The 11665-nt window shown below is 30.5% G+C and overlaps 1 protein-coding gene across 1 annotated transcript; it reads right to left on the minus strand.

Annotated features, from left to right (window-relative positions):
• Positions 1-1087: 1087 nt before the first annotated feature.
• Positions 1088-2822, minus strand: LOC110668584 (oxoglutarate-dependent flavonoid 7-O-demethylase 1). The gene is made up of 4 exons (XM_021829909.2): positions 2491-2822; positions 2060-2307; positions 1612-1936; positions 1088-1497 (listed from the first exon to the last, which is right to left on the minus strand). The coding sequence occupies exons 1-4, from the start codon at positions 2737-2739 to the stop codon at positions 1231-1233; spliced, it is 1089 nt and encodes a 362-aa protein (XP_021685601.2). The 5' UTR covers positions 2740-2822; the 3' UTR covers positions 1088-1230.
• Positions 2823-11665: the final 8843 nt, after the last annotated feature.

Consider the following 11665-nt stretch of genomic DNA (forward strand, 5'->3'; position numbering starts at 1 on the left):
CTTTTGTTCTTCTCCTATGATTTTTTTTTTGTCATCATCTATTAAAACGTTCACTTTCTTCTCCTTCTCACTAGCCGGTGCATGTTTACATAGTCATTTGTGTTATTCTGTTTCCCAACCATATGATGCTCTGGTCTGCCTCCCAAAATCTTGCTGTCAGCTACATTTTAATGGTGGCATGACAGAATGCATGAAAATGTTGAGTCTTCATCATCTGTTTGTGGACTTCAGGCCCAAAATCACTGACAGACAAGATAACACAGCACATACATTTGGTGCCTTATGCATTATATCTCGAAAGTCTCTGCACTTTGTACGGTACCTTCATTTTCTCTCTTCTATCTAATGTAATGATTGTAGTAAAGAAAATAAAGAATACTGTAATTCTTTTTGTAATTAACCTGCTTTCCACCGAAGAGCATGCTGAAAGGAAAATAGGATAGTTAGCTAATTTTTTGTATGGGACCGCATTTGGAATTATATTGTAATTAACATTTTCTGAAAGTTTAAGGGTAAAATGAAGCATTTGGAATTGCTTTGGATTATCTCCAAATTTGCAATTGGTTTGTTCTTGTGGGTCCCTAGATGAAAGGATGATGAAAATAATGGAGGTGGGTGGACTGGAGGCTGCCCCAGATGAACATTCGAGTACCAGCTTCTTGTTGACCTTTCGGACTCAAGATCAGGTTCTATCAGGGTTTGTATTTATGAAGCACGGTTACGCCGAAAAACTAGGTTGGCGCGCTGGAGCGTTTACTACTTGATAACCACTGTTTTCTTGTCCTACCGTCACAGTGCAATAATTTCTCACAATAGTCTTTTGCTACTTCAACTCAAATTCCTATTTCAATGAATCACCAGGTTTTATATCAACACCTGGAGAGCGTAGCATGTAAATTCCAATTGGAATATCAATTCCTATTACCTCTGTTAAAAAAAAAAAATGTGTGCCAATTGATTTTTCTTTGATGTCTTTTTGACAAATGTTCTTGTGGCCTAATTCAAAGGTTGATATGATGCTTTACGTGTAGGACCAGATGTTGTGAGATGGTTGTATGTATGCTTCTTGTATTCTTGCACGCATCTATTGCTGCATAAGATAACCTTTTTATTAATTTATTTTCTTTTTTTGACTCACCACATCAGAGTGGAATGAGAAACTCCACTTATTACATAATTTGTTGTTTCTTCTGAAATTTTAAAACATAAACTGGTAAATGGTGTTACCAATCAGTCGTTTTTGGCTGCTTCATTCTGGATCCTGACGACATCCAGGTATGATTTTCCAACCAATTCTCGTGAAAAGAATCCCTTGAAGAAATCAGCAACACCGATTTTTCTAAATGAGGCAGGCCTCTCTGGGGATACAAGGCTCGGTGCTGGACCCATTTCTCCACCCAAATTCGGGCTATAAAAAGTGGCAATGGAGATCCTCTCTTTCACCGAGTTCACTGTTGCTCTATGCTCAGTGCTTTTGTAAATTCCATTGGTAACAATCTGCAAATAAAATAATAGAACTTGAGGCCACAACTCATGATTTGTGTGATCAATGTAAACTAAGCTCATTATGAATAAATTGACTTTGTTTTAAGAAAAGCTTATATTAAGTACCTCCAAAATGTCACCAATATTGATGATAAAGGCATCTGGCAGTGGCTTAACAGGAACCCATCTCCCATCTTTCTTTATTTGCAAACCTTCTACCTCGTTGACTCCAAGGAGGATTGTGAGGCCTGTTGCATCAGTGTGGGAATTGAGGCCCATGACCAGCTCAGGTTGTGGGCATGGAGGATAGTAGTTCATTCTCATTTTCTGGCACCCTTCCTCAAATATTTTTCCCATTTCTTCAGCTTCCATTCCTAGAGCTTTTCCCATGAGATTGAAGATTTTCATGACAAGATTTTTCATTTCTTCTGAGTAAGTTTCCAAGGTGTCCCTAAACATAAAGTTATATTGAAGATCATTTTGATTTTCATTCTCTTATAATTAATTAACATGATTATTAATAAGGATTACCAAGATTGCATGTTTTAGATTTTCAGAGAGAGAGAATAGGTACCTGAATGGGAGAGGGAGCTTGGGGAATAGGTAAGGCTTTCTCAGATTATGTGGCAGGGTGATCATGTAGAAGATGTCTCCCCAGTCAAGCTTCTGCTCCTCTGACACAACGAAAGCCTGTCCAAATCCTTCCATATCTCCTGGTTTTTGCCAATACTTATTCTTCTCTTCCATTGGGAGATCGAAGAATTCTTGAATTTCCACCTTCACTTTTTCCACTAATGAACTGCTCACTCCATGATTTATCAGCTGCAAAAAAAAAAAAAAAAAAAAAAATAGTGACCCGAAGCATCCTTTGTGAGCTCTGGTGAGAGTTGATGTACACAGCAAAACATATAAATACATGGGAAAAAGTTTTCACCATCGTGAGTTCCCATTTTCTTGTAAACACTAAACAAACAAGGGATCATTCTGTTCAGTACATATAAATACCTGGAAGAAACCCCAGTTTTTGCATGCGAGATGGAGCTCATCCAGCTCTGAATCGATGAAATCTTGGGAAAATAACTTTTGCATGTCAATCACAGGAACTTGGGGTAGAGAAGCAGCATTAGATATGATTGGAGAGTCTTCATCAGGACGCAAATAACGCGGTGGAACTTTTGTCAGTGGCTTCTTTGCCAGCTCCTGCACACAAGGCACCGGGAGAGAGCTCCCAAGCTTTGTATGTTCAGCTTCCATGGCTTCTGTTTTCTATTTTTCTCATGTTATACCCTTTCAGAATTTCCGCCAGCGAGGAATATATGTGCTTGAGATCATTCATGCTAATCATTTCCCTCTAACTTGAAACAAGAAATTAAAAAAAAAAAAGAAAGAATGACTTTTTCACCCCTTGTAGAAAACAACGACATTGAAACTTTTTCAGCATACGAATCCACATATATACACTATAAGAAAAACATGCTCGAATGATCTCTTGCAGGTTATTGTCGCAGTTAAGCCATTACTTTCAATACAAAAGGAACCAGACCAAAAATCTATAGCTTGGATTTGGAATTGACTATTGAAAAAAATGGCATAAAGTTCGATTTGGCTTTTGGAGTTGTTCATTATGTTCAATGTCATCCAAATTGAACTTTGTGGCCAACTTTGCATGCAACTATTCTAATCATCTCATTTCAGCCCAAAAACACTCGCTTCTATATCACACACCTTATGCAAGAACGTAAACCAAAACAAAACTCAAAATCATCATTCCAAAGCCAGTCCTTATGGGTGGAACTTGGAAGTGGATATTTGGTAAGGTTTACAAGGGGCCTTTGGGAGATGGTTCACTTGTTATTGTCGTAAAAAGACTGGAAGATGGTATTGCTCTTGACTAGGGACAAGAAGACAAGGAAGCAAAAGACAAGGAAAGGACGTGAAATTGGATTTGGGAAGCGACAAGCAGCAGGAAGAGGTCACAACTCATAAGTAGGCCTACTATAGTATTAGTAGGGACTAGGGAGAGGGAGAGAGAGAGAGAGAGAGAGAGAGCACAGAGAGAAATAATGCTTCTCATAGAATAAAATTTTATTTTTTTTTTAAATTAAGAAAAATGAATTTCTTGTATCACGAGAGAAATAACGCATGTTATAGCACTGAATCATCTCTTCAATCGTATTGAGTGTACTTTCCATGCAATATCTTTTTTGCCAATGTAAATTTAAATGTCAATCTGAATAAAAATATTATTTTAAATATTATTAAAAAGAATATTTTAAAAAAATTATTTTATTATTTTAATATTTTTAAAATTAAAATTAATTAAAATTAATTTTTAATATTTTTTAATTAATATATTTAAAAAAATAATTTTTCAAACAACAATTTCAACAAAAATATAAAACACGCCCTTAATTGTTACCTTGCTCTATGCTTTGATACAATCCATTTGTCAAAATCTGCCAAATTATATAAAGGTTCAAGATCATGAATATATAATAAAATCTTTTTTTGGTAAACAACGCAGTGATTCAAAATCTATTATTATAATAAAAGAATGAAGAAACTGTCAGGCATGCATTTATTTTACCTCCAAAGCGTCTCCAATGTTGATGATAAGGGCATTGGGGAGAGGTTTAACAGGAACCCACCAGCCATCTTTCTTTATTTGGAGACCTTCCACTTGGTTGTGTTGGAGGAGGATGGTAAGTCCTCCAACATCTGAATTAGGGTAGAGACCCATCACAAGCTCTGTCTGTGGACATGGAGGATAATAGTTCATTCTTATAGACTGTATTCCTTCGTCAAACATTTGTCATTTCACTAGCCTCCATTCCCAGAGCTTTTGCCCATCAAGTTTATGATTTTCGCGGCCAGATTTTTCATCTCTTCAAAGTAAGCTTCTAGGGTATCTCTGCATGCAAATAATTAAATTAGAAAAATTTTATATGCCATTTCTTGAAAAGGAAATTTGAATCTCATTAAATTAAACCTAAGTTAAGTGAAGAAATTATAGCTATATATAGGTTATCTGATATAATAAAAAAAATTTCCTTTTTATTAAAAGAATATAAGAAGAAATTTTCAATTATAAAAATGAGAGTCGTGCAAGATTTGTGGATCTAATTAATTAATAATAAATAAAGAACTATATATATAAGACCATGTGAGATTATCTAGAAAATAAAAAAACATGGTGGGTCATGATGTCCGGCCTTGAATTATTGTCTCTACTTTTATTTATTTATTTATTTATTTTTTAACTTTTTGTTTAACTTTAATCTCCATATTGATGAGCATTTAACCAAACAAATAATTAAAAATTATTACGATTCATACACTTAAAGATATGATCGAGACTTAAATCTCAATTTCATTTTTGAGAAAGTTTAATTTTACTATTTTTAGCTTTTTTTTATCTAAATTAATTTAAAAATTTAAATTTAAATTTAATTTAATTTAAAAATTAAAAAAATTAATAAATTAATTTTTTAATTTTTTAATTTAAATAAAAAATCAATAAATTTAACCTAAAAATTAAGAAAATAAATTTTTTAATTTTTGAGTTAAATCAAGAAATTTAGCTTATAAATTTTAATTTTTGAATTAAATAGAGTTTAAATTGAAACTTCTTAGTTAACGTGAACAAAAAGTTAAAAATAGACTGAATTAGAATTCGGTGCTAAATTTTTTTTTAAACACAAATTTTACCAAAGTTTAATTTTGTTTAAATAGTTAATTTATATTTTAATACAATAACAATCAAACTTTAATTTTAAATTGATTGAGATAGGCTATATTACTTCTTTTTCATCATTCAAATATATTTCTGACTAATTCCACATCAATAACTAAGCATTAATTTTAGTCTAATATGTTGTTCGTTCACTTTTATTCATATTTTTTAGAAATTATTTTATCCATAATTATCTATGATAATGAGAAGATTAAGAAGTATTCATTATTTTTTTAAAATTTTATCTTTATTTTTAATAAACACAATGAATATTTAAATAATTTCTCAAAATTCATCTTAATACCTCCCTCTTTTTTCTCTTAATTAGATGAGATAAAGGTAATTTAGTTAAATTAAAGAGTATTTTAATATAATTTAGATGATTTAATTGTTTGTGTAAAAATTTAAACCATAGATAAAAGTGGATTAAAATTGTTTGGTTTACAACCATAGAGTCTTGTATAATTAATTAGATTAAATTCCCCTCAAACTTTACAGAAATATGACGATCACCATGTTTATATAATCCTAAATAGACTTAAACAAATTTTCGGCTCTTACTTGTAGCCTAATGAAAAATTGTGGCTTTGTTTAATCAGGTGCTCCTATATGTAGTGGAAGTGATATGTGTTTCAAAAATGTGTTCCTAAATTGCAATTCAAGCCTCAATCAATATTTATAGCAATTTTCAACACAACATGCTTCATAAGAAATTCAACCAATTTCTCAACCTAATCAATATATCTTTAAATATATCAACTCAATCCATCATCAATATCATTCAACATTCAATATCATGCATAGAAAATAAATTGCACAAAAGTAAAGAGATTAGGGCTGGAGAATCAAACACAATAATTTTTATAGTGGTTCGGTTTAACTAGCTTACATTCACTCTCTCAAAGAACCCTCTTTGAGTCTTCTTTCTATTATTTGCTCTTTTAAAGGTAAGAGACCAAAAGCCCTTTACAAATTCTTCAACACCAAGCCTTTACAATGGTAGCTTGAAACCCTAACAAGTGCTATCCCAAGCACTCACACCCACAAGTTTCAATAGGTGTTTGTATAACCTCTCTTAAATGCAATTTAATGCTTTAATACTCAATCTCACTCAACACAAATTAAACTATAAAGAAGAGATAAGTTGATTTATCAATGGTAGCTCAAACATTTTAAGACACTTGAATGAAAGCAATAAATGAAATTTCAAGGTTGGAGAGCAATTCTAAGCTTTCATTTTTTTTTTAAATGAAGTAAAGATAGTGCATTTATAGTCCAAAATCATTTTAGACTGTTTAAAATCCTTTTGAAATGTTACAGATACTGTTTTAGGTGAAATAGTCGTTATTTTGTCCTTTTGCACGAAACAGAGAAACTCTGATCATTAAGTAAACTAATAGAATTTTGGTAACAGTAGCAAACTGGTTAGCAAACTAATATTTTAGTAAACAAGTTAGCAAACTAATTTATCAGATATCTAATTCAATTTTGCAGAAAAATTTTAATCTTTGAAAACCTGATTTAGACTTTAAGAAAAACATTAATTCCAATAAAAATATCCAAGGTCATGATTAGAGAAAATTTTGTAAAGTAATTGAAAGAAAAATTAATTTTGGGTTCCAATTGACTAAAACTGTCATCTATCATTTTTACACAAATCCTAAGACTCAATTTTTAACTTTATGACTTTCATACCTTCAACTTGAGCCTTAGCTTTCATAGCCTTGTTCTTTCTCAACTTAGATTCATCTTGAGTTGCCTTTTAGTGTCATTCTTCCTTAGATGCAACCTCAAGGATTTTTCATAAATAAGGGAAAGAATCTATACATCACTTGAAATTGAGTTAGATAGATTCTAGTTGAGCTCATCAAAAGCAATGCTCATTTTGAGCTACACGGGGTCAACAATATCTCTGTTTTTGATGATGATAAAACTCCATTGAATCACCAATTAAGAATAAATAAAAGTGTGTGTAGGTGTATGTATAACAGTGCATGTAAGTATGTTGAGTTAGATAGATTCTAGTTGAGCTCATCAAAATCAATGCTCATTTTGAGCTACACGGGGTCAACAATCTCCCCCTTTTTGATGATTAAAAAACTCAATTGAATCATTAATTAAGAATAAATAAAAGTGTGTGTAGGTGTATGTATAACCGTGCATGTAAGTATGTGGGAATTACTCACCCTAAATGTATGCACAAATGTTAAAAAAAATTAAAAGTATTGATAGCTATACAAAGCTCTCTCTGAATTTATGTAACAAAAAATATTCTCAAGATATCCACAATTTCAATAGGCAAAATGTTAAGCTTAACCTGTAACAATAGTCACATACAAAATTATTTGCACACATAAGCCACAATAGTTTGCACACACGCGTCTAAAACATAAGCGCATCCATTGCAAGACCTGTTAACAATATCTCAAAATAGTTTGCACACACATATCTAAAACATAAGCACATCAATTCTCTACCTTTTTGTCATCAATCAAAAAGAAAAGAGGAGATATCAATCCAAAAAGAACCAAGTAAGCACAAAATAGATGAACAGTAGCAAACAAAATAAAAAAAAAATCCAACAGCAGTAGTAAACATATTAGTAAACTAAAAAGGCAAATCATGACATAAACATTAAGTCTTTTGCTCCGTCGAACAAGTTTGGAAGGTACTTTCTTCTTCTTGGAAGGTTTGGCTGCAGGTGGTTGATAAACTTGAATAGCCAAAGCATTACGGGAATCATTCTCCTATGATTCATCCTCATCAAAATGGCTTTGGAGAGCAGTAGACATGCACTGATATGGGTTTTTCACTGTAGATTTAACTCTCTTCTTACTGCTCTTAGCTTGAGAGACTTCAACTACAGGAATTGTAGGCGGTGAAGAAATAAGTAGAGCACCCTCCTACTGAACCTCTATAGGATAACCATCCTTTTGTATAGGCTCAACTTCAAGTTCTATAACCTTTTCACTTTCATGCTCTACATCAGTAGTAGGTTCACCAATCCCAGTACCTCCAAACTCAACATTACCATGATCAGAAGCAATTCCATCATGATTGGAATGATCATCAGCATGTGGATTAGTCTCAATTCCAGTGCCAGAATCATGTCCCTATGCCAGCTTAAGTTCTACAATTTTCTTTTTTTAAATCCTCATTTTGAGCAATTAAATAATCCACTTTGCAATTAAAACCATCCATTAATTTCTTCAAAAGCTCAAAAGACTGATCAGATGCACAAAATTTCACATTAATACATTCTTTCAAGCCATGAAGCTCACTCATAATCTCATTTTTAAAATTAGAATAAACTTTTGCTTTAGAGGAGCCGCATTTTTCAAATTGCTTCTTCGCACCATCATTATCAGAATGGATTTCTCTAAGCATAATTAAACTTGCCCTAGAGCTTTCCTTAGAAACCTCTATATCAAGCTCATTAAACAAAGTAGTTAAAAGGTGGGCATAAGGTAATTTTCCAATTCCATAAGCCTTACACACATTCTTGAAAATCAAATAAGCTAAATTCATTCTCACTTTATTAATAATATGCCACATGATACACATGTCCAAGTAGCTCAAATATCCATAGCTGCCAAACTTAGGACAGAACACATAATTCACCATACTATGAATAATCTTAATGTACTGAAAGGCTTGAGTGCTAGTGGATTTTTTACTAGTCGGAGTGTTAGCAGGAAAGATTTCATTCTCAAATTCAACCAAATTAAAGCCTGAAACTCTAGCAACATCTCTATGAGCCGAAATCCTATTACCATTATTAGGCAATTTATAGACTTTAGCAATTAAATCAACAGATACCACATATATTTTGCCATTCAATGTAACCTTAAACCTGTCTTCTTCATCAACAACTCTTAGAGTTATATAAAAATCTTAGACCAGTCTAGGATAGTAAACATCAGTACATTCACACACAGTCAACCATTCTTGAAATTCAAAGAGCTCCTTAAATTGAAAATCAATCTGGTCAAAATTAGTCCACTTTATAAACTTACAGTCCTGAAGCAGTTTTTCAACAAAGAGGAGCAGTGGATTTTGAAGCAGCTTGTTCATTTTGAATGTTAATTCCATGCACTTTCCGTCCCCTCCGTTTTTCTTTTACAATGATCGTGGGTTCATCTTCTTCAGACGGAACAAAGGATATTTCTTTAGAATCAACATCTGGTAATTTCTTTTTTTCCTTTAATTTTTTCTTTGAAACAGCGACAGGATCTCCTTCAGATGAAGAAGAGGACGACGAGGCTGTGGCTGGAGTTTTACGTTTGGTACAAGCCATAGTTGATAAACTAGAAACACAAGACTCCAATTTGTGTAGGTACAGTGCAGAGAAGAACGAGATTTTAAGATGGTTTACGGTGCAATGAGGGATAAACGATAGGCTAGGTTTAAAAAAAATGATGTGATTAGAAAAGATTAAAATTGAGATCGTGAGAATATAACATTTTTACGGATTTTCATGGCCTTACATATTTGTCAGGAAATTAATAAGTTTTAAATGCTAAAAATTATTATCTCCATCATTATTTATTAATTTTTTTATTTAAAACTATTTATCACATTTAAAAAATTAAAAAATAATAATAATTTTTTTATTTTATTATTTATTTCTATTAAATATAATAAATATTTATATAATCTTTTAGATAAAATAAAAAGTAATTTAACAGATTATTAATATATTTTTTTGTAAAAATAAAATTATTTAATTATTTTTTTTAATTTCTATATAAAATTTAAATATAATAAATAAAAATAATATTTTTATTTAATTTTTAGTATAGTAAAATTAAAACTCGGCACCTTTTCATAGGCACCTTTTCCAACTAGCAGTTTTCTTTTTCTTTTTTTTTTTTTGGCTTTATTTGTAGGGTTCATTTTAGCTTTCGACATTGTTTGATGGGCGATACATTAATGACAAACTTCACCTATAAAAACTGAAAATTCGAAGATAACAACTATTCCTGTCTCCTGTTTGCGCAATGAAAATAGCTTTTCCCATTTTCAAACCCCAAGTCTATTTTCTTTCACCTTTTTTTAAAAAATATGAAATTCCAGATCAACCGTCCTTTTCTCATTTTAAATGGAAGCATGGCTGTAGCTAAGGGTAGTTGAGTGGCGTTAATTGATTTGACCCCACTCAATTATATATATATTTTATTAAAATACTTTTTTATTTATTAAATTTTAAAATATTATTATATTTAATAAATTTAAAGTTTAATATTTTACTCTAAGTACTTATTATTTTTAAAAATCTAAAAAAAGTTAAAATATATCTATTAAAACTCTAAAAAACCCCAATCATCTTTTTTTTTTTCATTTATTTTTTCTTTTAACTTTTTTTTTTAACTTTTATCTTTTCTCCTTTTTCATATTTATAGATCATTAGTTTTTCTCCTCTCTCAAATTTTTTAAATCTTTTTATTTCATTCTTTATTAATTGGGTTTGACTTGTTTTCCTCTTCATTTTAATGTTAACGGTTAGAATTATTACTTAAAATCTTAATGAGATTTAGAAAGAAAAATTTTTTCTAAATTAAATGTAAGAAATATTCTTTAATAGAATAGAGAAATATTTTTCATATAGAGTATAATTCTTATTTTAGTATTATTCTTAAATTGAGTGAGACTCTTAATCAAATTAAGATTAAAAAAATTAATACTATAAATAGGAGAATGGTGAAAAATTTATTTGGTTTTACCCATTGAAGAGAGTGGCTTTATCCATGGAGAGCGACTTTAGCCGTAGAAAGGAGTTGTCGCCTATTATAAAGAGGAGTTTTGTCAATTACTAAGTATTGATATTATAAATAGGAAAATAGTGAAAAATTAATACCCATTATTATTTTGTATATTTATTTTATTTCTTTATAATTTACATGCTTTCACGGTGCACAATATTAACAAAACTATGAAATACTCATCAAAAAAAAAAAAAAAGAACTAATGAAGGAACTCAATTTCATATGGTAAATTTTATTTTTTTATTTTATAATCCATGCTCTATTGATAATCAATAATTAAGTTTCTTTTAACTATTTATGTGTGTAACTTAATTATAGGTAAACTTTATCTATTTAATTTTATAATCAATCAATAAATTGACGTTTGTTGATTTTTTATGATAAGAAATTAAGTTAAAAGACTCAGATAAAGTAAACTAAATAATTTCATCCAATATTATTTTTTATTTAATAAATTAATAATTATTGTACTCATCATTTTGACAATTGACATTTAACATAAGAAAATTTTAGTATATTCATTAATTTGCTTACTTATGAAATTTGTATTAATATTACCAATTGCAATTATAAGCGTTGAAAGAATATTTTATACAAAAAAATTGTAGAGACTCAATTGTGGAATTGAATGGAATATTAGTTATTAAATAATTATTTGATTACATATTTAAGTTTAATAGGA

Source organism: Hevea brasiliensis, chromosome 18 (assembly GCF_030052815.1).
Source record: "Hevea brasiliensis isolate MT/VB/25A 57/8 chromosome 18, ASM3005281v1, whole genome shotgun sequence".
Lineage (NCBI taxonomy): Eukaryota > Viridiplantae > Streptophyta > Magnoliopsida > Malpighiales > Euphorbiaceae > Hevea > Hevea brasiliensis.

What these genes read in the sequence shown, in the direction of transcription:
- LOC110668584 (XM_021829909.2), bottom strand. Translation starts at nt 2,739, where the DNA reads ATGGAAGCTGAACATACAAAGCTTGGGAGCTCTCTCCCGGTGCCTTGT. An exon ending in AAGCTCCCTCTCCCATTCAG is followed by an intron (nt 1,937 to 2,059) that starts GTACCTATTCTC and finishes CTTTATGTTTAG; the next exon opens with GGACACCTTGGAAACTTACT. An exon ending in ATATTGGTGACATTTTGGAG is followed by an intron (nt 1,498 to 1,611) that starts GTACTTAATATA and finishes TTTTATTTGCAG; the next exon opens with ATTGTTACCAATGGAATTTA.